General features: G+C 50.6%; 1 protein-coding gene across 2 annotated transcripts in view; it reads left to right on the forward strand.

Annotated features, from left to right (window-relative positions):
* Window positions 1-14,150: 14,150 nt before the first annotated feature.
* The window catches only part of LOC125442741 (vascular endothelial growth factor receptor kdr-like), a 264,688-nt gene continuing 251,219 nt past the window's right edge, over window positions 14,151-27,619 (forward strand). For both annotated transcript variants that reach the window (XM_048514384.1, XM_048514385.1), the window contains exon 1: window positions 14,151-14,779. In XM_048514384.1, the coding sequence (XP_048370341.1) occupies window positions 14,683-14,779 (97 nt within the window). In that variant the 5' untranslated portion in view covers window positions 14,151-14,682. The remainder of the gene's footprint in view (window positions 14,780-27,619) is intronic.

Consider the following 27,619-nt stretch of genomic DNA (forward strand, 5'->3'; position numbering starts at 1 on the left):
ACTGGGCTGCTGTTTTTGGCCCCGGGCGGAAAGGGCCAAAGAGTTAGCCTTAGCAAATTATGATTTGATGGTGAGTAGAATGCAATTCTCCACATAGGGCTGTTTGGAAACAACAGTCAGTTTGGGGTGGAAAGAGTTTGAGAAACAAACATAGAGTGAACTGCTCTGTTCTCTGAGTGTGAACATTTTCTCTTTGTAGGGGATGAATCAGACAGACAAGAGTGGTCTGCTCTTGTAACCCCCATGCTCAGAATGGGTTGACCCAGTAAGGGATGGAGACTCAAAGCAGCAAGAGGCTGCAGCAGACCTCATGTAGTTGGAGGAGACAAGGCTACTAGACTCGGAACTTGGTTGTATAAGCCCTTAACACCTTGTTAAGGTAACTGCAATATTGTTGGGAACTAGTGGGAAGGTAGTTGTTTATTTTTGCTATGTTGTAAATGTTGGAGTTTATTGTTTCAGGGTTTCTTTTTGTGGTTGTAATGGGTGAGAGTTCTCCTGGAAACCTTCATCATGTTGAATCCTGTTCATCAAGCCCTTGGAGTCTTCAGGAGCCAACCCTCTTGCAAAGAATAATTGGACTTGGCAGTATCAGTAGACTGTAAATATAAGGACTTGAAAATGCAACCTGAACAGGACCTTGAAGTGTGATGTTAAATGTTGATGTTTGATGTTATATGTTAAGAAAGTAAACCATTTTGTTTTAAAAAATTATTGTTGCAAACTCATTCCAAGTTCTGCCCCACAGAACCCACAAGCTAAGGTTACACTCTGAGCTCCTGATGTGTAACAATGAAAACACACTGGTTATAAGAACAGAATTGTAGAGTTGAAGAGACCACCTGGACCATCCTGCCATGAAGGAATACACAATCAGTCAACTGAAATTTCTCTGGGGAAGTACACTGAATGGAAATAAGCTAGGAGGTTTATAGTTCAGTTGGCATTCACAGAGAGGATTTATTCTGAGAGAAGAAAAAGAGTTTGGATTTATATCCCCCCTTTCTCTCCTTGCCCTTCCCCCCTCACAACAAACACCCTGTGAGGTAGGTGGGGCTGAGAGAGCTCAGAAGAACTGTGACTAGCCCAAGGTCAGCCAGCTGGTGAGTGTTGGAGTGCACAGGCTAATCTGAATTCCCCAGATCAGCCTCCACAGCTCAAGTGCCAGAGCAGGGAATCAAACCCAGTTCTTCCAGATTAGAACGCACCTGCTCTTAACCACTACGCCACTGCTGCTCCTAAATCAGAAAGAAATCAGAAAGAAAAATCCTATTCAAAGTTAGTGAATGCACAGATCTGAGGACAGATTTGCCTCAGTCAGTGTCTGGTATAATCTGCTGGAATACATTTTGGCAAGTTCTCCCCCTGTGGATCCTGATTATCCAGTGAGGGTTTTTCACAGCCTGCTCGTAGAAGTCATAACGGTGTTGCTTGGAACTGCAAAAACAAAACAGAAACCCTTCAGGACAGCCGCCTGCTGCTGTCTCTTGGAGTTTGCTTCGCAGCAGAGTTGGCCTCTGAGGAATCCAGCAAGCGACTGCATTGTAACCTTGGATGTATTTTTTCTTGGGGGGGGGGGGGTTGTTTTGTTTTTTGGTTATCCTTTGGTTTTGCAAATAAAGAGTTAAAGTTAAGAAAATATTGCAATGGCAAAAATGGAGGCAGGGAAGCCCAGAAAGATCCCATTCTTCATGAGTTGTGTTTAATGGGACTTCCATATAAATATGTACAAAGCAACAATACAAGTGCAGGTATTGGAAGGTTTATTGACTTCATTCAGCAAGAGCGTTTGAGAACTTGGATGCCATTTGAAACTGAAGAGTACATTACTGCAAATTTTCCAACACTAATTCTATTAGATGGTTTTTTAAAAAGAAAAATGAGGGCAATATCCTCTCTCTTGCTGCAGATTTTGCCAAGAAAATCTTCTGCCCCCCCATTTGAATTGACAGTTTCCCTGATTAAAAATCACCTTTCTCCTCTGAGATGATCTCTCCCTCCCCCACCTGCAACCGATTCAACCACACTGAGCCTTCTGTTGACTTCTAAAAAAAAAAAAAAATCTCGTAAACATGATTCAAAGTTTGTCCTGCAGAGACATGAAACATTTACATGCGAAAAGTAGCGGAAAGATGGAACATTCAGGAGGACTGAGTCCAAGATGCTGTTTCTCCCCTCGGCTGTGGGCGATGAAGAACAGCAGGATGATCACAAACTCATTCAATACCCACCCAGTGTCTCCGAGGGATCGCGGCCAGGGTGAGGATGGTGCTTGGCCGCTTCTTGCTTCCCTTTGCCTGTCTTGCTCTTCATGCCTTGCTTTCAAGACCAGGACTCCTGGCTGTATTGTTCATCTTGCTGCCTCATCCAACTGCCCTAGGGTTGCCAGATCCTGCTGGGGGAATACCTGGAAATCCTGGGGGTGGACCATGAGGAAGGCAGTCTTTGGAGGGGGGAAGGTCTTCCGTGGCCACAAAGCCCACTTCCCAAAGCAGCCATTTTCTCCAGGTGAACTAGGGTTGCCAGACCAATCCCCCACTTTGGGCCCTCTCTCCCTGGTGTTGTCCAGTCAGCCAGCAGGAGTCTTACCAGGTACAAACTGAGGCCTAGAGTCAGACCTCCATATTGTTGGCATGTTAATGTCACTTCTGGAAGTGACATAATCACATCATCAACAGTGTAGGATACGCTCTGGTATTTGGGCAAAACTCTACAATAAAACCAGCTTATGTGGATCTTTGCAATTCCCTGCTCTGCCACTTGAGCTGTGGAGGCTTATCTGGGGAATTCAGATTAGCCTGTACACTCCCACACACGCCAGCTGGGTGACCTTGGGCTAGTCACAGCTTCTCGGAGCTCTCTCAGCCCCACCCACCTCACAGGGTGTTTGTTGTGAGGGGAGGAGGGCAAGCAGATTGTAAGCCCCTTTGAGTCTCCTACAGGAGAGAAAGGGGGATATAAATCCAACTACTCCTCCTCCTCCTCCTCCTCCTCCTCCTCCTCCTCCTCCTCTTCTTCTTCTTCTTCTTCTTCTTCTTCTTCTTCTTCTTCTTCTTCTTCTTCTTCTTCTTCTTCTTCTTCTTCTTCTTCTTCTTCTTCTTCTTCTTTTCTCTTACTCTCAGCAAACTGTAATTCCAGGGGATCCTTGGGTCCTGTCCATCCGTCCGTCCATCCATTTGATTTATCTATCATTTGATTTCTATGCTGCCCCTCCCCTTTCAAGCTTGGGCTGTGTTGCTGTGGTGGTGTTATGGTGCTGTTGCCACCCACCCCCCATGCACCTCTGCCCTCTTCCCATTATGCCTGCCCAAACGTGCACCCATCCAAGATGACTGGAGAGGTCTGTTGGTTTGCTTGTCTGAGGCTGAGGAACTTATGGGTTCAGCCAGATAGATGTGTCTCTGGGTGACAACTTCTCAGAGAAACAGAAGCTTTCCATTGATTTATCTGCCTTTTATTCTGCCCATTCAACTCTAACATGTCTTTGGAGCTTTGGGGAGAAGAAGGGAAATCACCATCATGGGTGGTTTAGAAAAGCCCGCCTGCTCTGAGCATGCTTTGACAGGTGGTAGCTGAGGTTCAGAATCCTCTGAATTATGAAAACAATAGTTCACAACCCGGACATGGGCATTACTCTTAAATGCCTCTGTCAGTAATGATTCTAAAACCTTCCGGATGATCATGGGAGGATCTTTATGCTCTTGCCCTAAAGCCCTGAACCTCAGCTCTGGGAGAAGCATTTTGATTAAAGAGGACTTGACCTGGGGCGTACAGACAGCCGCGGTGGTTAAGAAGGCCCAGCAAAGACTGTACTATCATAGACTGTTAAGGAAACAACAACTGAATGGAAAACTCCTGGTGTCCTTTTACCGCTGTGCTATAGAGAGTGTCTTAACCTACTGCATCTGTGTATGGTTCTCCAGTTGCACAGTGGCAGATAGGAAGGCGCTCCAAAGGGTGATCACTACTGCGCAGAGGATTATTCGCTGCCCTCTCCCCTCCTTGGAAGAACTCTCTAATTCCCGAAGCCTAAAGAAAGCCCAAAATATTCTGAGAGACCCGTCTCATCCAGCACACTCTCTTTTTGAACTGTTACCATCCGGCAGATGATACAGGTCTATCAAAACTAGGACAAAGAGGCTTAGAGACAGCTTCTACTCTAGAGCTGTGGTGATGCTGAACTTTGATGTGCGGCTTCATGTTGATGTGTTTGGGGCTGTGTAGGGATGGGTGGAGGAAGGGGAAAGTGAGGATGGGGTATGAGTCTGAAATTGTGTGCATCGAGGAATGCTGCTGTAAATTTTCGTTGTGCGTGCACAATGACAATAAATGCTTATGCTTTAGATCCATCTTTGCGGAGGAGAATAATCAAAATTTAGTTTCTTAACATTTCATAGAAGAACTACTTAACACATCCCCTACATGAAGCTGAGGAGGCTTCCAAGCCGATTATGCAGCTTAGATCTGGGAAAGCTCCTGGAATTGATTTTATACCAGCTTAATTGTTGAGAGTAAATCTGCACTGGTCGGCTGGCTCTGTTCGCCTCAATTCATGCTTCAGGTAGAATTCCAACCTGCTGGAAGCAGGCAATCATAGTTCCCATTTTCAAGAAGGGTTCCCCTATTAACCATGGAAAGTGTAGACCAATAAGCTTGATCTCCATTTTGGGAAAGTTACATGCCCGCCTCCTCTATAATAAACTTATATTCCACTTAAATGAGAATTCTATCATATCTGATGGCCAATCTGCGTTCAGGGCTTATCATTCAACCGTAGATCATTGTTTGATCCAGGCTCATTTTACTGAAAAATACTCTAGGAAGCTGCAGGGGAAGTTATTTGTTGCATATGGACATTGCTGTTGTTTGCAACGGTTTGCACAGGCAGGACTCCCCATTTTGTGTGTGTGTGGGGGGGGGGGAGTTTGTAGTAGAAACCCTCTTGCAAAGAAGTTTTAAGTGGAATATAAGTTTATTATAGAGGAGGCGGGCATGTAACTTTCCCAAAATGGAGATCAAGCTTATTGGTCTACACTTTCCATGGTCCATATGTCAGCGCCTCCGCACCACGGCAAGTGCACTGCCTAGCAGCTTCAAATGCCCTTTCTCCCGCCGGGAGTCCGGGGGAGTCCAGGACAGCCCACCACCATTCATTAACAAAATACACAGTAACCAATCATGCATTTGCAATACATGGGAACCAATCAGAGTTCGATGGGCAGCCCCTTCTTGGATTTCGCGGCTGAGGCGATGACGTAGGCACTGGCGGGAAGAACACAAAGAGTCCCTTGGGTGCCTGGGGTCGGGAAACTAAACTTGATGACGATGGCCCCCTTATCTGCCTGCTGGTGAGATTAGGCAGGGCGAGGCGCATCTTCTGGGGTTCCCTTTGTCAGCGTCCATTAAGAGTTTTACATGCTCAGGTAGAGCAGGGGTGGATTCCTGCCTTGAGCCAAGGAGGTTCCATGCAGACGCAAATACAGAGGATACAAAAGACAACTGCAAACCCTACTTTCTATCTAATACAGTTTGTTCCTACCTATCTAATACAGAAATAAAATACTGTTCCATCTTTATTAAAAACAGGTGCAGAAGTGGAATAAAATCACTTCTGGCTCCGCTATCAATATTATCATATCAATACTATATACAGCTGCTTACACCTGGCGCGGAAGTTTTATGGTGTGCTGTCCTCAAGTCTGAAATAAGTAATATTGAGCTAATGTCTGCATGAACCTCCAGGTGGTCCCAGAATGTGTTGTTCCACTGTTGTAATCCCAAGAGATCTCCAACTCTACTCCCATCCCAACGTCAAGTGGACTGCAACTTTAGCAGCCATATCACCAGTTTTTATTAAGCAAAAGAGAGAGAGAGAGAGAGAGAGAGAGAGAGAGAACATGCAAGCAAAAAGAAGGGCAGAGATAGATTTATGTAGTTGCAGTTAAAAGGGAGTCCTAATTTAAGAAGAAGAGTTTGAATTTATACCCCCCTTTCCTCTGCTTACAGCTTGTAAGCTCCTTTCCCTTCCTTTCCCCACAATACATACCTTGTGAGATAGGTGGGGCTGAGAGAGTTCAGAGAGAATTGTGACTAGCCCAAGGTCATCTAGCAGGCTTCGTGTGTAGGAGTGGGGAAATTAATCCAGTTACCAGATAAGAGTCCATGGCTCATGTGGAGGAGAGGGGAATCAAGCCCCGTTCTCCAGATTAGAGGCCACCACTCTTAACCACTACGCCCCTCTGGCTCTCAGATTAGAAGAGAAGAAGAGTTTGGATTTATATCCCCGCTTTCTCTCCTGCAGGAGACTCAAAGGGGCTGACAATCTCCTTGCCCTTCCCCCCTCACAACAAACACCCTGTGAGGCGGGTGGGGCTGAGAGAGCTCTGAGAAGCTGTGACTAGCCCAAGGTCACCCAGCTGGCATGTGTGGGAGTGCACAGGCTAACCTGAATTCCCCAGATAAGCCTCCACAGCTCAGGCGGCAGAGCGGGGAATCAAACCCGGTTTCTCCAGATTAGATACACGAGCTCTTAACCTCCTACGCCACTGCTTCAACATGAAGCTTCTTTATTCTGAATCAAACCATCAGTCCATCATGGTCAGAACTGTCTTCTCAGACTAGCAACAGATCTTTTCAGATCTCAAAAGCTGATCAGGGTCACTACTTGGAGGGGAGGCCACCAAGGAAGACTCTGCAGAAGAAGGCAATGGCAAACCATCTCTGCTTCTCAGGTGCCTTGACAGCCCCTTGTAGCGTAAGGTCTTCCACAAGCCTTTCGCGTCACCTACTACCTGCTCCTTTTAACTGGAGATTGGTGGGGTTTGAACCTGAGAACTTCTGTATGCCAAGCAGGGGCTCTTCCATTGAGCCACAACCCCCCCCCCCCCCCCGCAACTGATCTGGGATGGATTAGCAGCTGCCAGAATTTCTGTTGCCAGGAAATAAGCAGTCAAAGGCTGAAGGTTTCTATGAGCAAAGCAACCCCCCACCACCACCACCACCTGGAGTCCTGCAGTCTGAATCAAAATGGCCCAGATGCAGGGAAGGCAGCCACCTCCTTGGGAACGAAGAGTAGATCCAGTGGTCTGTTCCACAGGAATGCCCCCAATGCCGTCACTTCCATGTTTACCTCCAACGCACTATGCCAACCCGCCGCCCCCAGTGCCGAGCTGTTCTTAAGGTTTCCTGTAACTGTGAGTAAGGATGGACTTCTGACCAAAGCAGTCCCTAAGGGAAGCAACCACAAAGCCCCACCCGGCCTTCTGACAGGACCGTAAGAAGGCAAAACTGCAGCTGTTGTTCCTTCAAGGGGGCGACGGAAGAATCAGAAGACACCGAGACCTCTCTGGCCCTCCTGAGTTTATCTGCCACCCTTCAGCAAATTCTGCTGGCCCCAAGTCTTCTCTGACGTCTTCCACTAAGGTTTCATTTAGTGGCACATGCTGTTTCTTAGTTTTTCTCCGGCTGACATTTGGAGTGGGAACTGCAGGGGCAACGGGGTGGGGTGGGGTGGGGGTACCCTGCCCTAACTGAGGCTCTGGCAAGCCTATGAAGCAGCCATTTGGTAACGACACCCACCACCCTGTGTCAAAATTGCAAAGATCCAGATAAGCTCAACAGAGCTGGGCACCTCTGGCCAGAGGCGTATGGTGGGAAAATGGCGTCTGGAGACAGCTGTCCTCTGGGTGCCCCCCAAACCCCCCAGGTCTGGCCCCCTGGCTCCCAGCTGGCAGCTGGCAGTCCCTTCTTCCCTTCCCACTGGGGAGAGCAGAAGGAGGGCGGGGCCCCACCCCCGGGGCCAAGGATAGAGCCTTCCAGTTTCTTCTACTCTCTCCAGAGAGAAGGGCAGAAGGGACTGCCCGCTGGGAGCTGGGGAGGCGTGTCTTGGCGGCGGTGTCCGCGGGCTTCCTTGGCCTTGCCCATGTCAATGATGACATGGGTGGGACCCAGGGCGCCTGAAGATGACGCCTGAAGAGGACTTCCTGCTGCCTTGCCATCTTCCTGGTCACGTGGGGCCCCGATTTTGTGCCCCCCATGTGACCAGATTAGTGGCACCCAGGGACAGAGGGTACCCCCGGTCCCTAGGCAGATACGCCACTGCCTCGGGCCTGCAATACAGTAGAGCTGAAGAAAATAGGACAGAAAGCACTGAAAGCCTATGTGGTACATATACATTCAGCACGGTCCTAGAAGGGCCTCAGCATACCTCCTGGCTTCCTGCAATCTTGACTGAGGGTGGGTTGATGGATTAAAATAAAAATCCAGATGCGCCTTTAAGATTGCCATTACATCTGGTCATTGAGTGTAAATAAAGTCATCGTCGTCGTCGTCGTCGTCTTCTTCTTCTTCTTCTTCTTCTTCTTCTTCTTCTTCTTCTTCTTCTTCTTCTTCTTCTTCTTCTTCTTCTTCTTCTTCTTCTTCTTCTTCAGATTGCCATTTATGCCACTGTGAGCTTTTTTGAGTCACAGCTCACTTCTTCAGATTGTTGCGTGCACTGGCGTAATGCCCATTGGGCAAGGTGGGCAGCTGCCCAGGGCATCACCTTGTGGGGGGCATCAAAATGCTGGGTTCGTTTTTGGGTATTTTAGTGGTTTTCCATTTCTGGCCTGCAGGGGGCGCAGTTTTTAGGCTAGCAGCACCAAAATTTCAGCGTATCATCAGGAGACTGTCTTTATACTACCTCCCAAGTTTGGTGAGGTTTGGTTCAGGGAGTCCAAAGTTATGGACTGCCAAAGGGGGTGCCCCTATCCCCCATTGTTTCCAATGGGAGTTAATAGGAGATGGGGGCTACAGTTTTGAGGGTCCATAACTTTGGCCCCCCTGAACCAAACTGCACCAAACTTGGGGGGTATCATTAGGGCAGTCTCCTGATGAGACCCTGAAAGCTTTGAGACTGTGCCTTCAGAAATGTGCCCCCCACAGCCTGCAACCCCCATTGACAGCAATGCAGAAAACTCAATGTAGAACAAAGATTCTTGGGCAAATTTCTAGTATGTTCCTGCAGGGGGTGCATTTTTGGATGTATCGGCACCAAAATTTCAGGGTATCATCTGGAGATGATGGCACCCCCCAAGTTTGGTGCAGTTTGGTTCAGGGGGTCCAAAGTTATGGACCCTCAAAACTGTAGCCCCCATCTCCTATTAGCTCCCATTGGAAACAATGGGGGATAGGGGCACCCCCTTTGGAATCCATAACTTTGGACTCCTTGAGCCAAACCTCACCAAACTTGGGGAGTAGCATAAGGACAGTCTCCTGATGATATGCTGAAATTGTGATGCTGATATGTCTAAAAATGCACCCCCTGCAGGAACCAATGTCCTGGTGCAACAAAATTTTTGGTCATGGTGGAGTGGCCGCCCATGGGGGGGGGGGGGGGATCCAACTCAGGTTTTGCCCAGGGCTACAGTTTTCCCAGGGCTGCCTCGTTACACCCCTGGTTGCGTGAAAGGGGAATGGGACCTAGAAACATTCAGGGTGATCAGAGGGAGATGAGGCTTGATATGAATTACATCATGGGCCTCCACAGTATAAATTCTCAGCATAAGGAGAAGTTTGTGTTGCAAGATTAGGGGTTCATCTTGTCGTAAACCGATGGAAGTAACAGCTACACGTGCTGGGTGATGAGGGAAGTCAGATGTGTAACCAGAGAAGCAAATGGTTTCAGTGAAAATCGACTAGTATTGATGCAATGGTTATAGTTGGATAAAACAGGTTAAGAACAGCCAGTTAAGAACATTTCTAAATGCATATTCTGTAGTGACTGAGGAAAGCTAAGTCTCTCCTTAAGCCAGAATGAAATGTAGAGTTTAGTTTTTTGGATGAGTTCTAATTTTGCACCTTCAAAGGGTTTTTTAAAAAGAGAAACAGTGACTTTCAGGTCTGTAATAGTGTATCTGGGGAGGGTGACTAACATGCCCCCCCCCCCCACTGGTCTCTGAATGCTGTGATTTCTTCTGTTCGATTTTGTGTTCATTGATTCTCTTATGGAGAGACTAACGCATTCATCCAGTGTAGACAGTAGAATGGCATGGCCGACACATATTACATCGGGCGATACACAGGTGGATGGTGGTGTCATTGATGGGCCTGTGACCGTGGTGCTTGAGTGTGCATTGGGGACACAGTTGGCATCTAGGTTGCAGAGTTAGGTTCCTGGGCTTGTGTCTCTGTTGGGTGGTCCATGGTTGTAGGTGAGAAGCTGAGTCGAGCTGGGAGGCTGCCAATGAGTCAGTGTGGCAAAGTCCATGGGCCCTTGGGGGCATCCTCGTTTCTTTTGGCTCCTGGTACCATTTCTAGTCAGAGGTTCATGGCCTGAGAGAACATCCAAACGTGAAGACATTACGCTGCCTTATACTGAACCAGATGCTTGGTCAACCAAAGGCAGGACCATCTATCAAGACTAGTTGGGTCTCTCCAGGGTCTCAGGTGGTCTTTCACATCACCAGCTGCCTGGTCCTTTCAACTGGAGAGTCCAGGGACAGGATCTGGGAACCACTGCATGCCAGGCAGATGGTCCACCACTGTGCCCCACCCCTCCCCTGAGCAACCTGTGAACAGAGACATTCACTGGATGCAGGAACTTGGCTATAGATTTTTTATGGGGTGGGTTTGGGGGCGTGGCCACACCCCCACCCACCGTGGGGGTGTGGTCACACCTCCCGAAGCTCTGTCCCCGGCCTCAGTGCTTATAAAATCAGCTCTCAGAGGCTGGGGACAGCGTGGCCCCACCTGCCCCCGCCCCCACCCCCTGCTTGCCAGGGGCAGGGGGGGGGGGAGTGGCCACACCTCCCAAGCCCTGTCCCTGGCCTCAGTGCTGAAGGAGATTTATACATTTTCTTTCTCTCCTGCAAGGAGATTCAAGGCAGCCGACACACTCCTTTCCCTTTCTCTCCCCACAACAGACAGGCTTGTGAGGTAGGTAGAGCTTAGAGGATTCTGAGAAAACTATGACTGACCCAAGGTCACCCAATAGGCTTCATGTGGAGGAACAGAGAAATAAATCCATAAGGGTCCATCACTCGTGTGGAGGAGTGGGGGATCAAACCCAGTTCTCCAGATTAGAGTCCACTGCTCTTAACCACCATACCACGCTGGCTCACTGCAGACATTCTCTGGTGTGTCATGCACACACACCCCCAACCCTTTGGCGCTATGCCACTGTGGTTAGGACTTGGTTGGGAGGCCACTAAGGAACTCTGCAGAGAAAGGCTAAGACAAACCACCTCTGCTTCTTACTTGCCTTGAGAGACCCTTGCTGGGTCACTATAAGTCAGTTGCAACTTGATAGCATTTTACATACCAGCACTTGCCAGGGATTGGCTCCTAAATCTGTGTACCCCCAGGAGAGTTTGGACTGACACCTTTGGGAAATTGTTTGTAACCTCTGGGTAGAGTCACTTGTCTCTCTTTTTAAAAACTCTTTCATGAGTTACACTGAGGAACTAAATATCCTGTGTTAAACTGCTATCCTGTATTAAACTGCAGGCACAACCAATAACTGGTAGGCCTGTAAGCTGCCACTCTGCCAGGTCTGCTGCCCATACTAAGCCACTCGCCAAGCTGAGAGCTGGTTTTTCACCTACCACCCTGAAAATGCTTCAAAAATGTCAAACATTTCATTTTGCTTGGATTTTATGCCCTGTCCAAACAGGAGCCAGATTGTTTCTGAGCTCATCCTGGTCTTAATCTGGTGTTAGTTTAATCTGGTTTTAGAGGCACTAACAAAGTACCCCCATTTAACTAAGCTAACATCCCACCCCATTATAATTCAGTTTACAGAGAAAATTGGGGAGGGGAAGGGGGGATGGGCAGATCCGGGGGGCAGCAAGTTAGAAAGAAACCGAGCCACCTCAACCAAAGGCCCAGTGGGACACCTCCGTCTTGGAGCCCCTACAGAACCCGGTTAGTTTTGTCTTTTAAAATCCAAGCAGCAGACTGTTCACCACTGGATGTGATAAGAAGCACACGGCTGCCGCAGAAAATGGCAGTAAAGTGTCCCCGCCCCCCGCCCAATAAAATCTAGTCCAGTTTAGTGTGTTATAAAATCTAGTTTAATTTTCTCTTTTCCATGGTATCCCCCATGTAGTAGGCCAGGAAAACAGGAGGACCGTGAATTAGAGCAGGAAGCTGGAACTTGACGCCATTTTCATTAGCAGCCTGGTATTTCTTATGACATTTAACTCAAACCTAAATATAAACAAATACCTTCCGGGGGTTGAGACAAAAACAGACTTACAGGAGTTACCTGCAAGAATCCACTTCCAAAAATTACTTCTTATTTTTGGAAATTATTATCTGCCGAGAAAGATATGGACTCCAGGCTGGACTCCCAAGGGACGTTGCATGGAGAGCATTGCTGCCTCCCCTGAGGCACCCCTCTGCAAACATGGAGCCACTGAAACCCTCCGTGCGCCTCTAAGATCTTCACTCGCCTTTCTGCAGATGCTAGAAAGGCCACCAGCCTGGATCTTTGGGGCAAAGAAGAGCGTCTGTGTGGTGAAGTCAGTAGCCCCCCATCCAAGCCATCTCTCTCCCCCCCCTTTTCCCTCTTTCGTTCCCAAAATACTCCAAGGAGGACTTGGTGGTGGAGGAAGAAGAAGAAGAAGAAGAAGAAGAAGAAGAAGAAGAAGAAGAAGAAGAAGAAGAAGAAGAAGAAGAAGAAGAAGAAGAAGAAGAAGAAGAAGAAGAAGAAGAAGAAGAAATCCGGTTCCTCCAGATTAGATACATGAGCTCTTAACCTCCTATGCCACTGGAGCATCTGCTTGGCACGTGTGACGTTGACCCCAGCATCTCCACTTCAAAAGATCAGTTAGTCAGTGATGGGCAAGTCCTGGGGTTCCAGCTGTGGTTTGGGGAAAACCTGGAAAAGGTGGTGGGTGTGGTCTGGGGGCGGGGCTTAGTCAGGGGAGGCACTTCAGGAGGGTACAATGACCCAGAGTCCAGCCTCCAAAGCTCCAAGGGAAACCACCTCTGTAGAACTGTTTGTGAGAGATCTCCAGGTTCCACCAGTAGGGGGGCAACCCATAAGGTTGCCAACTCCCGTCTGGGGAAATATCTGGTGCTTTTGGGGTGGGGCCAGGGGGCTCAGGGGCAGTGGTGGGATCCAAAAATTTTAGTAACAGGTTCCCATGGTGGTGGGATTCAAACATTGGCGTAGCGCCAGTGGGGCTGGGTGGGGCACAACGGGGGCGTGGCCGGGCATTCCGGGGGCGGGGCGTTAATAATTTCTCTGTTACTATAAAAAACTCTTACTGTAAAAAAAAAGTTCCTCATTTCCAGCTGGTATCTTTCTGTCCATGATTTAAACTCATTCTAGCAAGTCCTATCGTCTCCTGCCAACAGAAACAACTACTTCTCCTCCAATTGACTGCCTGTCAAATACTCAATACTTTCAAATACTTAATTTTGTTTCTAGAAATCAAAAGAAGGAGACTTTCCTGAAACAAGGAACTTTACCATATTTCTAAAACATGTTTTTAAAACAGCCCAACAGGGAGAATGATCCCGTTTTCTACCTTCGCTAACCAGCCACATAGGAAACAACAGGACTTTATGATTTTTGGACCTAATGGGATTTCTAACGGAAAAGCAGACCCGATTAGTAACCCCCTCTCGGCACACACAAATAATCAGTAACCCACTCTCGGGAACTGGTGAGAACCTGCTGGATCCCACCTCTGCTCAGGGGGTCCAGGGGCCATCGAGTCGACCCCCCCCCCTCAAGTAGCCGTATTCTGCAAGGAAACTGGTCTTTGTTGCCGGGAGCTGAGTGGAAACACCAGGAGATGTCCAGCCGCCCCCTGGAGGCTGGCAACTGTCGCCCTGGCCCCCTTCTCGCTTTGCCCCGGGATCCGGTGACCGGCTGCAAAACAAACCCCATCGCGTGGGGATGCGGGGATGCGTGTCTGCGTGCACGTGAAGCGGCGGCCTTAAGCTCAGAAAGGGACAGCGGCGGCGGCGAGAGGAAAAGTGACCCGCAGAGAGAGAGAGAGAGAGAGAGAAGGGGGGGCAGAGTTTCTCTCCCCGGGGGGGGGGGGCGTTGGTGACGTCTCTCCTTCCTCCTTTTCTTCCCCTATAAAGAATTCCAGGCGCGCATCAAAAGTCCCGGCAAAAGCCAGTCCATCTGGGAGGGGGCGGAGGCGAGAGCGGGGGGGGGGGGGGCGGGGAGATAGACCTCGCCCTGCAGAAGAGGCGGCTGTCTGACGGGGGGGTGCCCGCCCCAGATCCTCCTGGGTGCCCGCCGCCAAACCCTGGGAAGTGGCCAAGGGGCGACAGGGGACCCCCCCCCCCTGCAAAGCCTGAGGCAGTTGGGGAAGCCCCCCCGGCTCCTGACGGCCACACCTGGCCCGGGAGAGGGGCTGGCAGAGCTGCTGCCCCCGGAGCCGCGGGAGCTGCCGGGCAGGACCAGAGCGGCGAAGTTCTGCAAAGAAACTTTTTTGGCGTGGCCGGACGCTGCGGGGGGGGCGGGGGGGCGCTTTTTAACCCCTCGTGCGCTCCTGCAAAAGCCTCTCCCGCCTCGCAGCACATGAGCCGGAGCTTCCCGCCAGCCCTCCGGCCAGGACAGCCCCCGAGAGAGGAGCATCGCAGGGCAGAGAGCACCGACAGGTGGATCAGACCCGGCACCTCCGGCTCCCCAGGCCAGGCCTGCTCTCGGCGGTGTCCAGGAGGGCCCCCTCGGACAGCATGGACCCCCGGGCGCCTCACCTGCACCTGAGAGCCACCCCCAGCCTCTGGACCACCTGGGCTCTTCTCCTCCTGCCTGCGTCACTGGGGTTCCAAGGTAAGAGAGGAAATCCCGACTTCCCCCTGAGACCTTCCAGCGAATTTGCATTGCCTGCACAAGCCCCTGGGGGCACCTCTGCCCACCTTCCCGCTTCCCTTCCCCGATTGGCCGAGCGCCACTTTCCCTGGGAGCCACCTGAACAGACAGCCACCCGTGCCAGGGCCGGCCAGCCAGCATGCCTACTGTGAGCCCCGGCAGCCAGGGGAGGAGGCCCGGGGTGAGATTGGCACTTGGCAAAATTCATCAGCAGCAGCAGCCGCCCGCCGGCCCGCCTGGCATGTTGATCTTGGGGAAGGCTCTTCTCAGCTGTGGCTTTGTCTCTGGCTCCTGGGTTTTTTTGGGTCTGGCTTGGAGGCCTGCAGGCTGGGCCAAAACACACAGTCTCGGGGATAGGGCTGGATAAGTGGAGAGCACAAATAATCCGCCTGTTTGTTCTGTTTGCGCTCCGTTTCTGCTTCTTCTCGCGCTGCCTTTCCTGTCAAGGAGTGCAAACTCTGGGGACCGATTCACACGTGAACACGGATCCCTAGACTGGTCGTCACATCGCCTGAGCAACTGCAGCTGAACATATGACAGATTTCACTGACATTTCATAGAGGGAAACAGGGTGGCTGCCGCATGCAGCACCTAGATCTGCCTTCTGAAATCACTGCCTGGTACCCCATCCCTTTGCTTTCATCCCGTTTCCTCTTGCTGGACTCATTTATTCCAACTTGTACTGGCTCTTGAAGCAGCAGCGTGTGTTAGCAGACTGGGGAGAATAGTTAGCTTTCCCCTAAGCCAGTGATGGTGAACCTATGGCACGGGTGCCAGAGGTGGCACTCAGAGCATTCTCTGTGGGCACACGCAAACAGAGTGACCCCCCCTCCACATCTAGGCTGGCCTGGGCCGCTGGGCTCGATTATTAGCATTAAACCTAAGATCTAGTTTTGGGGAAGCAGTGTAGGTAACCCTGTTAAGCGCTGTGAAACCCCACTGATTTTCATGCGAAGAACTAAAGTGCGATCCTTTACCTGGGAGTAAGCTCAGTTGCTGGCAATGGGGCTTGCTTCTGAGTAAATCCTCCTATGGTCGTGACTCACCCATGGAAGAGTTGCACTGTTGCTTCAAAGCAAAGCCATCGACTACCACCAAGCTTACTCCTGAGTAATGCACACCTCGGAGCCAACCTTTTTTTAAAAGCAAAAACCTCTGTATTCAGGTTAAATTGCCGTGTTGGCATTTTGCGATAAATCAGTAGGTTTTGGGTTGCAATTTGGGCACTCGGTCTCGAAAAAGTTCGCCATTGCTGCCCTAAGCAATGAGATCGCATAACCAGGGATTGTATCAGGTTGCTTTGATTCTCTAAGAAGAGTAGCTTGAAGATTTTGCCCTAAGGTTTGCTAATCTGGACAGGCAGCAAGTGGACAGAAAGCACATCTTGGCCCTTCCCTGATGCCAGGCCCATTCACGGGCACACGAGGACAGCTGAGTGAAACGCCCCTCCCCCATCCCTAAGGAAGGTAAATTCTACAGATCTGGACGAAGTGGCAGAAATTATAAAAATGCTTTGGTTTGGGATTTTTTTAAAAAAAAGCTGCTGTCCCAAAGTATAAAAAGCAGGATATCGGAACATTTCCAAGGGTTCAAAGCACCAGTGAATCTGCGTCTGACCTGGCTTCATCCTTTGGAACAGTTTAAGATGTTCCATCTGGGAAGGAAGGCTGCATCCATGTACTACCAGAGTGCTTCTAGGGGCAGGATTTGGGGTGTCTACGGCAGATTAAATGAGCACAGTTGACACTTGCAAGCCAATGCGGTTGGAGTACCTGGAAGATCCCACATTCCGATTCCTCCAGTGTCCTGGTGACCTTGGGCAGGTAGCTATCTCTCACTTCAGCCTACTTCACAAGGTTGTTGTGAGGATCAGATGGTGGTGGGGAGAAACACCTGTGCTGCTTGGAAGAGGGCAGCTGTGCCAGGTGGCAGAAACTGGGCCTCAGCCCAACCCAGCAGGAGCAACTTATTCATCTGCGTCCTTGTTGTTCTGCCCGTCTTCCAAGCAGCCTGCCGACGGGCTCCCTCCATTTGACCCCCCCCCCCGAGAAAGGAAGGGGCTCGGCTGGAAGTGGGCTAATGGCTGACCCCCAGCCGCCCCACGGAGCTTCAGAGCTGAGGCTTCAGTCGGATCAAAGTTCAGCGCTCTGGCTACTGATTGAGCGCGGCCGCTTAGTCAGGCAGGCTAATGGGCTCGACGTGGGCGGCACAAAACCCAAGCTTTGGCAATGCTGGCTGTCAGGGCAAGAAAGTCCCTCTTCCTTGAGGGTTCCCGCACATGGATGTGCAGTGGCTGAATAACAACTCCTCTAACCTGTGTGGAAAGACTCCAGAAACAATAACGACATTGTCTCTGAGGCAGCTTCGGGCCCTATTCAAAGAGGCTGCTTCGCGCGCAGGCCGGAATCATTGGGTTCCTTTGCTTTTCTGGTAGTCTTTTTTGTGGGGGAGATGTGAGGTGAGCCAGGTGGCCGTCGGAACCAGGGAGGGCCGGTTTGAGGCCTTGGTCTGCCCTCTGGTCTTTCCCCTCCTGGACCTCTGCTGCCTCTGGAAGGGTACAAATGAAAGCCAGGCTCTGTCTGGTGACAAGATGGGCCCAGGAGGAAATCCGGTGTTGTTGTTGGCTGGAAATGAGCAGAACCAGATGGCACATGGGTGCTTTCTTTATCGTGCCACCCCAAGTATAAGGTGACCAGATTTTTACTCCTGTAACGCGCGGTGCACGCAGCCACAGGAGCACACTGCCTTTTGGGGCGCTCCCCAGTCAGGAAACAGGGAAGCGCCCCAGAAGGCAGTGCGGCAGCGCAGGAGGCGCATGTGGCCACAGGAGCGCATTGCCTAATCGGGACCATTTTAAAACCCCGCGGGACGCGGGACACATTGCGGAAAAGCATGAGTGTCCCACCAAAAGCGGGACGGCTGGTCACCTTACCCAAGTAGCTACTGGCCCCAGAGTCTGCTTATGCAGGGCATCGTGTTGGCGAACTCTTCCATGTGGCGGGGATATTCTCCTGTAGGCAGCAGGGAAAGGTCACTCGTGCGTCTGTGGGGTCTGTCCAGCCTAACCCCTGAAGTTACCCACATCAGGTGGGAAGGATTATTTGCAGTAACCCAATGCCAAGTAGGGTCACCAAAACCTATCTGCAGTCTGCAGTTCCTCTGGAGAAAATGGCCGCTTGAGGGTAAACCGTGTGGCATCAGATCTTCTGAACACCCCTCACTTCCCAAACTCTGCCCATCCCAGGCTCCCCCCCCCTCGAAACTACCTGGATTTTCCCACCCCAGAGTTGGCAACTGTGTGTGTGTGAAGTGCCCTCAAATCACAGCTGACTGTGAGGAACTCCGTAGGGTTTTCAAGGCAAGAGGCTGTCGTTGGCCATTGCCTGCCACTGAACAACCACCCTGGACTTGCGTGGTGGTCTCCCATCCAAATCCTAACCAGGGCTGATCCTGCTTAAGAACATAAGAAGGAACCTGCTGGATCAGACCAGAGTCCATCTAGTCCAGCTCTATGCTACTCGCAGTGGCCCACCAGGTGCCATTGGGAGCTCACATGTAGGATGTGAAAGCAATGGCCTTCTGCGGCTGTTGCTCCCGATCACCTGGTCTGTTAAGGCATTTGCAATCTCAGATCAAAGAGGATCAAGATAGGTAGCCATAGATCGACTTCTCCTCCATAAATCTGTCCAAGCCCCTTTGAAAGCTATCCAGATTAGTGGCCATCACCACCTCCTGTGGCAGCCTATTCCAAACACCAATCACACGTTGCATGAACAAGTGTTTCTTTTTATTAGTCCTAATTCTGCTTAGAGACTTTATGAGGTCAGGCTAGCCTGGGCCATCCAGGTCAGAGACGTCGACAGCCCTACCGAGCCATCATTGTATTAAAAACATTTGTAGACCACCTTTCCACCCGAATAGGGGCAGCAAGGCAGCAAAATCAGATAATTCAGAGTGACAGCGGTCTGCAACCTGCGGCTCTCCAGATGTTCATGAACTACAATTCCCACCAGCCCCTGCCAGCCTGGCCAATTGGCCATCCTGGCAGGGGCTGATGGGAATTGTAGTCTGTGAACATCTGGAGAGCCGTAGGATGCAGACCCCTGATTCAGACACTTCAGTCAGCATTTGAAATGTGTTCGTAAAGTATATTAGCAATGTAATAAAACCCTTCAGACATGAAAACACAACACAAACAGGGAGGTGGACCAAGAAGAGTTTATGCAGCAATCCTTTGTGCGAACTTCCTTTGTGCCAAAGTTTCACCCTTGGAAAAGATTAATATTGTCGTATCAAACAAATGTTAGTTGATGGATTTATGATTTCTATGGGACCAGTTGATTGATTGATGATATTTGCATGTAATCGTGGAAATCAACGATACCGAGGAGGAGGAGGAGAGACTGTTCTGTGTGCCAGAGTTCCCAGGGAAAGGTCTCAAGCGGCAGCAGGCATCCCAACCTCCAGGTAGAGCCTGGAGATCTTCTGGATTTAAAACTCATTTCCAGATGACCAAGATCAGTTCCCGCAGAGAAAATGGCTGAATTGGGGAGGGAACCTCTGTAGGAGGCGGAGTTTGGGTTTATACCCCACCTCCTGTTAGGAGACTCAAGGTGGCTGACAGACTCCTTTCCCTTCCTCTCCCCACAGCAGACATCTGGTGCGGCGGGTGGGGCTGAGAGAGTTCTGAGAGAACTGTGACTAGCCCAAGGTCACCCAGCAGGAATGTAGGAGTGCGGAAACACGTCTGGTTCACCAGATAAGCCTCTGCCACTCAGGTGGCGGCGTGGGGAATCAAACCCGGTTTCCAGATTAGAATCCACCTGCTCTTAACCATTATATCCCACTGGCTCTCACACCACGCTATAGTATTCCACCCAGCTGGGGTCCCCTTGTTCTCAAACTCTGTGCTCCCACAGGGTCTACCCTCAAATCTCCAGGAATGTTCTAACCTGGAGTTGGCAACCTTAGGAGCAGGGAAGGCTCTGATTCCTGAACCAGCATTTTTCACAACATGACTCTTTGAAGAGGTACGGCCCTTCCTCTCACGCAGCACGGAATACCTCTCCTCCGACGGCCTTGGCCACCTGCAGTTTTCAGAAGCTTCTGCAAGTGTTCTGGTCTGCTAAGGCATTTGCCATCTCAGATCAAGGAGGATCCAGATTGGTAGCCATAGATTTCAAAAATTTGTTTCCGTTTTCCACATCTGCTGCTGCACAACTCATCTAGTTAACAAGATGTTGGGGTGGGGGGGGGGGGGGGTGGGGGGGGGGGGGGGTGGGGGGGGGGGGGGGGGGGGGGGGGGGGGGGTGGGGGGGGGGGGGGGGGGGGGGGGGGGGGGGTGGGGGGGGGGGGGGGTGGGGGGGGGGGGGGGTGGGGGGGGGGGGGGGTGGGGGGGGGGGGGGGTGGGGGGGGGGGGGGGTGGGGGGGGGGGGGGGTGGGGGGGGGGGGGGGTGGGGGGGGGGGGGGGTGGGGGGGGGGGGGGGTGGGGGGGGGGGGGGGTGGGGGGGGGGGGGGGTGGGGGGGGGGGGGGGTGGGGGGGGGGGGGGGGGGGGGGGGGGGGGGGTGGGGGGGGGGGGGGGTGGGGGGGGGGGGGGGTGGGGGGGGGGGGGGGTGGGGGGGGGGGGGGGTGGGGGGGGGGTGGCGTAGGAGGTTAAGAGCTCGTGGTACTCTAATCTGTAGTGGAACCGGGTTTGATTCCCCTCAGCCTGCTGCCTGGAGCTGTGGAGGCTTCTTATCTGGGGAATTCAGATTAGCCTGTACACTCCCCCACACGCCAGCTGGGTGACCTTTGGGCTAGTCACAGCTTCTCGGAGCTCTCTCAGCCCCACCCACCTCACAGGGTGTTTGTTGTGAGGGGGGAAGGGCAAGGAGATTGTAAGCCCCTTTGAGTCTCCTGCAGGAGAGAGAGGGGGGGATATAAATCCAAACTCCTCCTCCTCCTCCTCCTCCTCCTCCTCCTCTTCTTCTTCCTCTTCTTCTTCTTCTTCTTCTTCTTCTTCTTCTTCTTCTTCTTCTTCTTCTTCTTCTTCTTCTTCTTCTTCTTCTTCTTCTTCTTCTTCTTCTTCTTCTTCTTCTTCTTCGCAGACGAAGGCAGTGGCAAACTGCCTGTGAAGTCTCTAGCCTTGAAAACCCTGTGAGGGGGTGCCACAAATGGGCTGTAGCTTGACAGCACGTTATGCACACACACTGACGAAAGTCAGTGGCCAAACACTGCATCTTGTAACAGGGAATTCCACAAGCCAAATGGCTGAGCGGGTGCGGTTTGTGCTTCCTGCTCCTCTGAGTAATGCGAGTCCTCGAGAGTGAGAGATTGTGGGGATAATCAAGTCAGGGGACAAGAGCGCCGTGCAGAGTGGATTGCCACCCGGACGCTTTTTCTAGCAATCAGTGCCCTTCCTGTTTATTGGTATATTGACTTTCTTCATGGCTAGCCTGTCTTGCTGAGACTCAAGGGAATTGGACCGGTTATGACACCCAATAAGCTATGCTTGGGGGCTAGGGGGGCAAAAAAGGTATTGGACACAATATGCCATAAATAATGCACAAATTGGAATTTTGAAAGGAGCAGGAGAAAAGTTGGAGGAGGCCACTACACCAGTTTTTATTTGCAATACAGATGTGTCCTTAACCCATTCTGTTATATGACAGCTCTGTTCGCTCTTCCCACACCAGGTTTCTTGTTAAATTGTACTCTGATCCAGACTCAGCCAGCCTATCAGAATTTGCTCAGCAATCACACACACACAAACACACACACACACACACACACACACACAAGCACAAGCACAAGCACAAGCACAAGCACAAGCACAAGCACACACACACTCATTATCAGTGAAAAAAAAAGGCAGCTTGTGACTTCTGCCAGATGCCCCTAAAGCTCCTGTGGATTCTTCCTGCAGCCAAGACTGGAACCCGCCTCCTGCAGAATGCTGGGGCTCCTGAACCCCTCCTCCCCATGTCTGGAAGTGTCTTTAATTTGAATCAGTTTTCCTTCCTGACACCTCCTGGGATAATCAACCCAAAGGTGTTTGTGCTTTGAATGGAGAACTTCTTCAGCAAACCAGTGACTGCAAAGCTGCCTTGAAGTCATTTGGTGGCCTTCGAAGGGTTGTGCCATCTTAATCCCTGCTTCCCTCCACCAGCAGTGTGGGGATAATGATATTGTTTTACCTTTTGAGGCTGTTGTAAAGATTGTGGCAAGGCTGCTATAAGGATTGGCACACTGGAAACTCTGTACCAGCCCTGTGTTTTCAAAGTACTGCTGCCTAATTCCTTATACTCTTTCCCAATGTCTAAGACAGGCTAGATTCTTTGAGTCCAGATCAAGTGCTGTGTGAACCCAAACTGATCTTCAGTTGTACCTTGAACTCCTTTGATTGTGAACATTGGTCATTTCCCCACTTCGGTTGTTTCCCCTTTGCTGCGCGCTACTCTCAGCACACGTCATTTCTGGCGTGCGCCCGGGCTTCCCCACGACCCTGTGCTCTGCGCTCTGCGCGGGGTCATCAAAAGGCACCGTTTTGAAGAGCGCCAGGAATGACGCGCGCGGAGGGGGCACGAGAGCGGCAGCGTCGGAGCGGCTGCACTGTCGCTGCCCCTGTAGCGGGGTCCCCCGGCACTATTTGAGGAGAGTAGCGCGCAGCAGAAGGTAAGTGGAGAAAGGCCCATTGACTGGCAGTAAGCACATAGTTAAGAGGGATCTGATCCATTATGAAACGAACTGGAAAGTGTGTTGAGCGAGACATGGGTGTGAAAAATAATATCCCCACCTCCCACAGGTTGGGTCAAAGCATGCTTAGCTATGGAATGGGGAACGTAAGGCTACTTTAGGGTGAACATAAGCCTCTCCCCCAACGAAGCGTTGAGCGTCTTTTGCTAGTCTACTTCTGACACCATTGTAATACTGGCCCTGGCCAGGAGACTCACAGCCTTTGCTCACTCCAGTCCTCCACGGTTACTTATGCATTAAAAATAAACAGAATCAAGCAAACTTAGTTGCAAGGCCATTAGCCGCTATTTTCGCACCAAAGGTCATGAATTTGTACCTGCAGCCATTAAGGCATTTAATGCTAAAATCACCATGCAATTACTATACGGAATCCCACTGTGGATACAAGCATGGAGCTGCGATATGGAAAGAGTTCAGTCATGCTTTCTATAGTATACTCGGCTTACCTCACTCAGTCCCATATGCTGCGGTCTGTTTGGAGGTGGGCCAACATCTACTCCATACAAGAGCATGGTGCATGACCTTCCAATTCTGGATACGATTGTGCTTTAACAACTGTCACAAAAGCTTTACCTACCAGGCTCTTTCTTTCATAGCCAAAACCGAGTGGTGGTCCTTTGTTGAGGCGAAAATCCATGAAATGGGTCTATCCTTGGATGCATTGGTTTTTTAATGAATCGCCAATGAGCTTAAAGCTGACTCATCAAAAAGAGATTGTATGATCCTCGAAAGTATAGTCACCTGATGCAGCAGGCTAATAAACGCTGCTCTCCCTTGCACTTGGGTATACCCATTAAAACCTCTATACCATGGCCAGCCAAGTATTTCCATTTGGTCTTAGGAACCCAAATTGGCGACGTAGCCCCTGACTCCTGTTGCCAGGTGCAATATTCTCTCCCTTCAGCTACCACTCAGGGCAGAATACAGAAAGTGCCTTTTAATGAAAGATGATTTGTCCCTTGCAGTTCAGCTTTTCATTAAGAATCAATCCAACACGTGGATATTACACTGCCCGCTACACAGTTTAGCCAGGAATAAATATCTTAAACCTGTGGTATAAAACCCCCCATTGATAATATTAATCTATCAATTGTGGTAACGATGTTGGATTGTGGTTCTGCAAGTGTATTGGAAGCGCTGGCTAACTTTTTGTGCTCTGTCATCAGCAAACGGTTATAACTGTACTGGAGATTGTATCATTACACTGAGGTCGCCATTTTTCTGGTATATTGCTGCTGTTTTAATTATGCCATTAAAGGTTTATATATATATAATAAACAGACCACCTTGGCATAATTAGAGTCAGAACAAAGGAGATTTAAATCTCATGTCAGCCGGGGGTGACAGCAGAAGCCGGGATTCAAGGTCGGTGAATTCAAGCAGAGGCCGTGGGCATTCTCGAGTGGAAGCCTCTGTTTGATAAGTCCTGCAGTCCAGCAGTTCATGGGCTCATCACAGCAAACGGGAGGGGTTTGGGTCAGAGGCGCTGTGTTGGCATAAGGGAGTTGCTGCATTTCTTGGGCACTGCGGGGGGCGGGGGGGGGGGGCGGTGAACAGCTCGTTCAGCCAAGAGGTGACCTGTTTGCAGAGTTCATTTTGGTTTCCTTTATAGACATCAGTTATTTCAAAAATGTTGTTGGCTTAATTGGTTGGGATTTTCCTAGATATGGTTCCAATTATGTTGTTTTTTTCTACTCTCCGCGTTGAGACAGCAGGATGGTCGAGTGGGAAAAGGAGTCGGACCAGGAACCTCCACTAGGTGGCGATTCCTGCTGCACCCGGAAGGCAGTTTCTGTGCCTCCTATCCTGGGATCACGTTGCATTGAAGGGCGGACAGACCACATTCAACCTGCATGGAAAGTTCCCCGTGGGTAGCTGGCAACCGGAAGGGGGTCAAGCCAAGCTCCACAGTGGGACTATTTACCCTAAGCCTCATCAGTGTAAGGACAACAACAGCCATACAATGGGATTTTGGCAAAAGGGGGCCTTTCCCCACTTTTCCCTCGGCAAGGCCGCCAAGCTGCGCGCCGTTAATTCCCAGCCAGCCGCTACGGCACTCCCTAGCGCGCTACCAGCGCCCCACGCATCTCCCTTTGCAAGAGCGCCAGGGATGCCTCGCGCTGAGGGGGCGCAACAGCGGCAGCGTCGGGGCAGCTGCTCTGTCGCCGCCCCTCTCGTGGGGAGTGCCGGGGGACCCCGCGCTACTCTCCTCAAGTAGCGCGGGGCTTAAGGTAAGTGGGGAAAGGCCCAGGGATCCCTCCCCAAACAGTATTCAGAGATTTACTGCCTGTAAACATGGAGGCTCCCCTCGGGTGCCACGGCTAATAGCCACTGATCCTTCATGAACTGGTCTGTAAATTAAGTGCCATCAAGTCAAGTCACAGCTGACTTGTTGTGACTCCTCGTTGGGTTTTGAAGCCGAGACCTTCCTTCGTTGGTCTCCCACCTAAGTACTGATCAGGGTCAATCCTTCAGAGATCTGATGGGATTGGGCTCACTTGGGCCATTGTGGTCAGGGTGGGAAATGAAGCTGACATTGGCTGTGCTGTCAAACCACTGACTGGTGGGGACTCTGTAGGATTTTCAAGGCAGGAGTTGCTCAGAGGTGGTTTGCCATTGCCTGCCTCTGCATAGCAACCCCGGGCCTCCCTGGCGGTCTCTCATTCACACATGAACCAACCCTGCTTAGCAGCTGAACTGGCAAGGTCAGGTTATCCAGGGCTATCTATAAATTGGTTGAGTTCCTTTTTAAAGTAACGGGGAGAGAAGGGGGCAGGTACCGGTGTGTGCGTATAGAGATTCTTGAATTAATTTTGCAACAGGCTTCAGGAATTTGCACCTTCGATCTCAAAGGGTCAGTTGAAACGGCGTTTGTGATCCAGCTCTGCCTGGTTTCCAGTGTAGAAAGAACAGTGCCACAAATTAGGTCCTAAGTGGAAAGAATAAAGAGGATTCTTTAGACTCACATAAAGCCCCTCTGTCCCCAAGGGACATCCCAGTCTACACTTTGACAACAGGGGAAAGGAATAGTGAGAAAAGGCCTGGAAGATAAACCAGGGGTGAGAAACATGAGGCCTGGAGCTTCTCCTAACCTTTGACCCATCCTTACCCGCCATTTTTGTAAGCCAGGCCTTCTTCCAGTATGTCAGCCACGGGGCCCCAGAGGCCAATGAAAAGCACAGCCTGAGCTGAGAGCTGTGTTAGCAAAACCTTCTGGGCTGAGATCAAACCTTTCAGCCCACAGCAGTGGAAGCTCCCGTTCGCCTCCCTCCAAAGGGGTCACTGGCCTCATTAGAGGAGAATGAAAAGTCACGAAACTCCATCTTTGGAAGGGAGGAGATTTCCTTGAAGTTCCTTGCCCTTGAGAAGTTCTTTGTACTTTTTTCATCCCCTTGAGGAGACAGCAGACGCTTAATTGAAAGGCACGGCTTTGCAAGCCTTCGTTGCGTTTCTTTGTCTCTCGTCAGGACCATTTTTAGTGGATCATTCAACACTTGTCGATCTCTGCCAGGCTCAAAGAGCTGGGGCAAGCTGCTCGCACGAGACTCTGCTGTGTACGGACAGGGTATCATTCCATTCACGGAGCAGCAGGTGCTCTGGTGTTTAGAAGTAACAACCATTTTAAATTTCAAAATCACGCCACGCTTGAATCCTGCCTCACCATCAATTAGTTATGATTAAGCCCGAAGCTCCTATGAGGTATTAACCTTGCAACTCCAGATGTTATGGATTACAATTCCCATCAGCCCCTGCCAGCATGGCTAATTGACCGTGCTGTCAGGGGCTGATGGGAATTGTAGTCCATAACATCTGGAGTGCCAAAGGTTCGCCACCACGGCCCTATGGTCTACTCCAGGGGATCCCAGTCTTGTTGAACCTTGTGGGCATTTGGGGATTCCGAGTACCGCCACGGGGACTTCGCTCAGTCACCAAGTATTGGGAGATTCCAAGCCAAGTTCCCTCCTGAGTTGAAAACGTTGCTTTCTGCATCCTTGCAAATGGAAAGGAGACACCAGTGGTGGGATTCAGCCGGTTCGCACCACTTTGGCAGAACTGGTTGTTAAAATGGTGCTTGTAAACAACCAGTTGTTAAATTATTTGAATCCCACCACTGGGTGATACCCTCTTGGACTCTTCTGAAACATCTTCTACTCCTAAGAAATGACTGAAAATATAGGTGACCTGTTTGCTTTGGGGAAAATATGCCTTAGGACAGAAATGGGCACCAGAAACACATGGTGGGTCCTGTGATAGGCTGGTCTACTGGCCTACTGGGCTTGGGTGTTCCACAATTGCTGTCTGAAGCCTCTTTTCTGTTACCTAAAATCCTGTTGAAAAGAATGACTGGAGGCCTGAATCTGGGAGCTTCCAGATGTATCTCTCAGGACTCTGCCACTGAGAGTAAGTGCAGAAGGCTGTGCCAATTTATCCCCTGAGATAAAGTGACCAACTGGTGTCGTCTCTGTGTGTGTCCGGGGCAGGAGGAATCAGCCACCTGTAAGGCTGGACACACTCAGACAAAGTCGACTTTAAAACAAAGGAACGGACTTTATTGATTTGTGTTACCCTAAGGTACAGGGTGCTGGAACTGAGGGTTCTTGCCCTCAGTCCCAGTATATATATGGGTGGAAGTGGGTGGTCCTTTCTAGTGGCGGGAATGGGAATAACTGGGGAAACAGAAACTTAACACTAAGCAGAAACTTTAGGGAGGGTTGCGACCCTGACACCACCTAGGAGGTGGAAATGGTCATCCATACAGTAAAGATGACCTTCCCTAGCAAACTGTTTCGGGGCTGGTGAGCACGGGCAAAGATGCTTGCTTCAAAGTGGGAAGAAGGAATGTTTACTTGAAAACATTTCAGGAGGTTAGTGTTAGATTTAGTAAATGATGGACCAGCCCAGTAGTGTGTGTGAGTGCAGTTTGTCGCCCATTCCAACAGTTAGAACCATGGCCTGGAGGGGCACATCCACATCTATAGCCCCCCAAACGTAAATAGACTGAAGTAAATAGACTTAATTCATTGCAGTGGAGCAGCAGTGGCGTAGGAGGTTAAGAGCTCGTGTAT

This window comes from Sphaerodactylus townsendi, linkage group LG13, assembly GCF_021028975.2.
Source record: "Sphaerodactylus townsendi isolate TG3544 linkage group LG13, MPM_Stown_v2.3, whole genome shotgun sequence".
Taxonomy (NCBI): domain Eukaryota; kingdom Metazoa; phylum Chordata; class Lepidosauria; order Squamata; family Sphaerodactylidae; genus Sphaerodactylus; species Sphaerodactylus townsendi.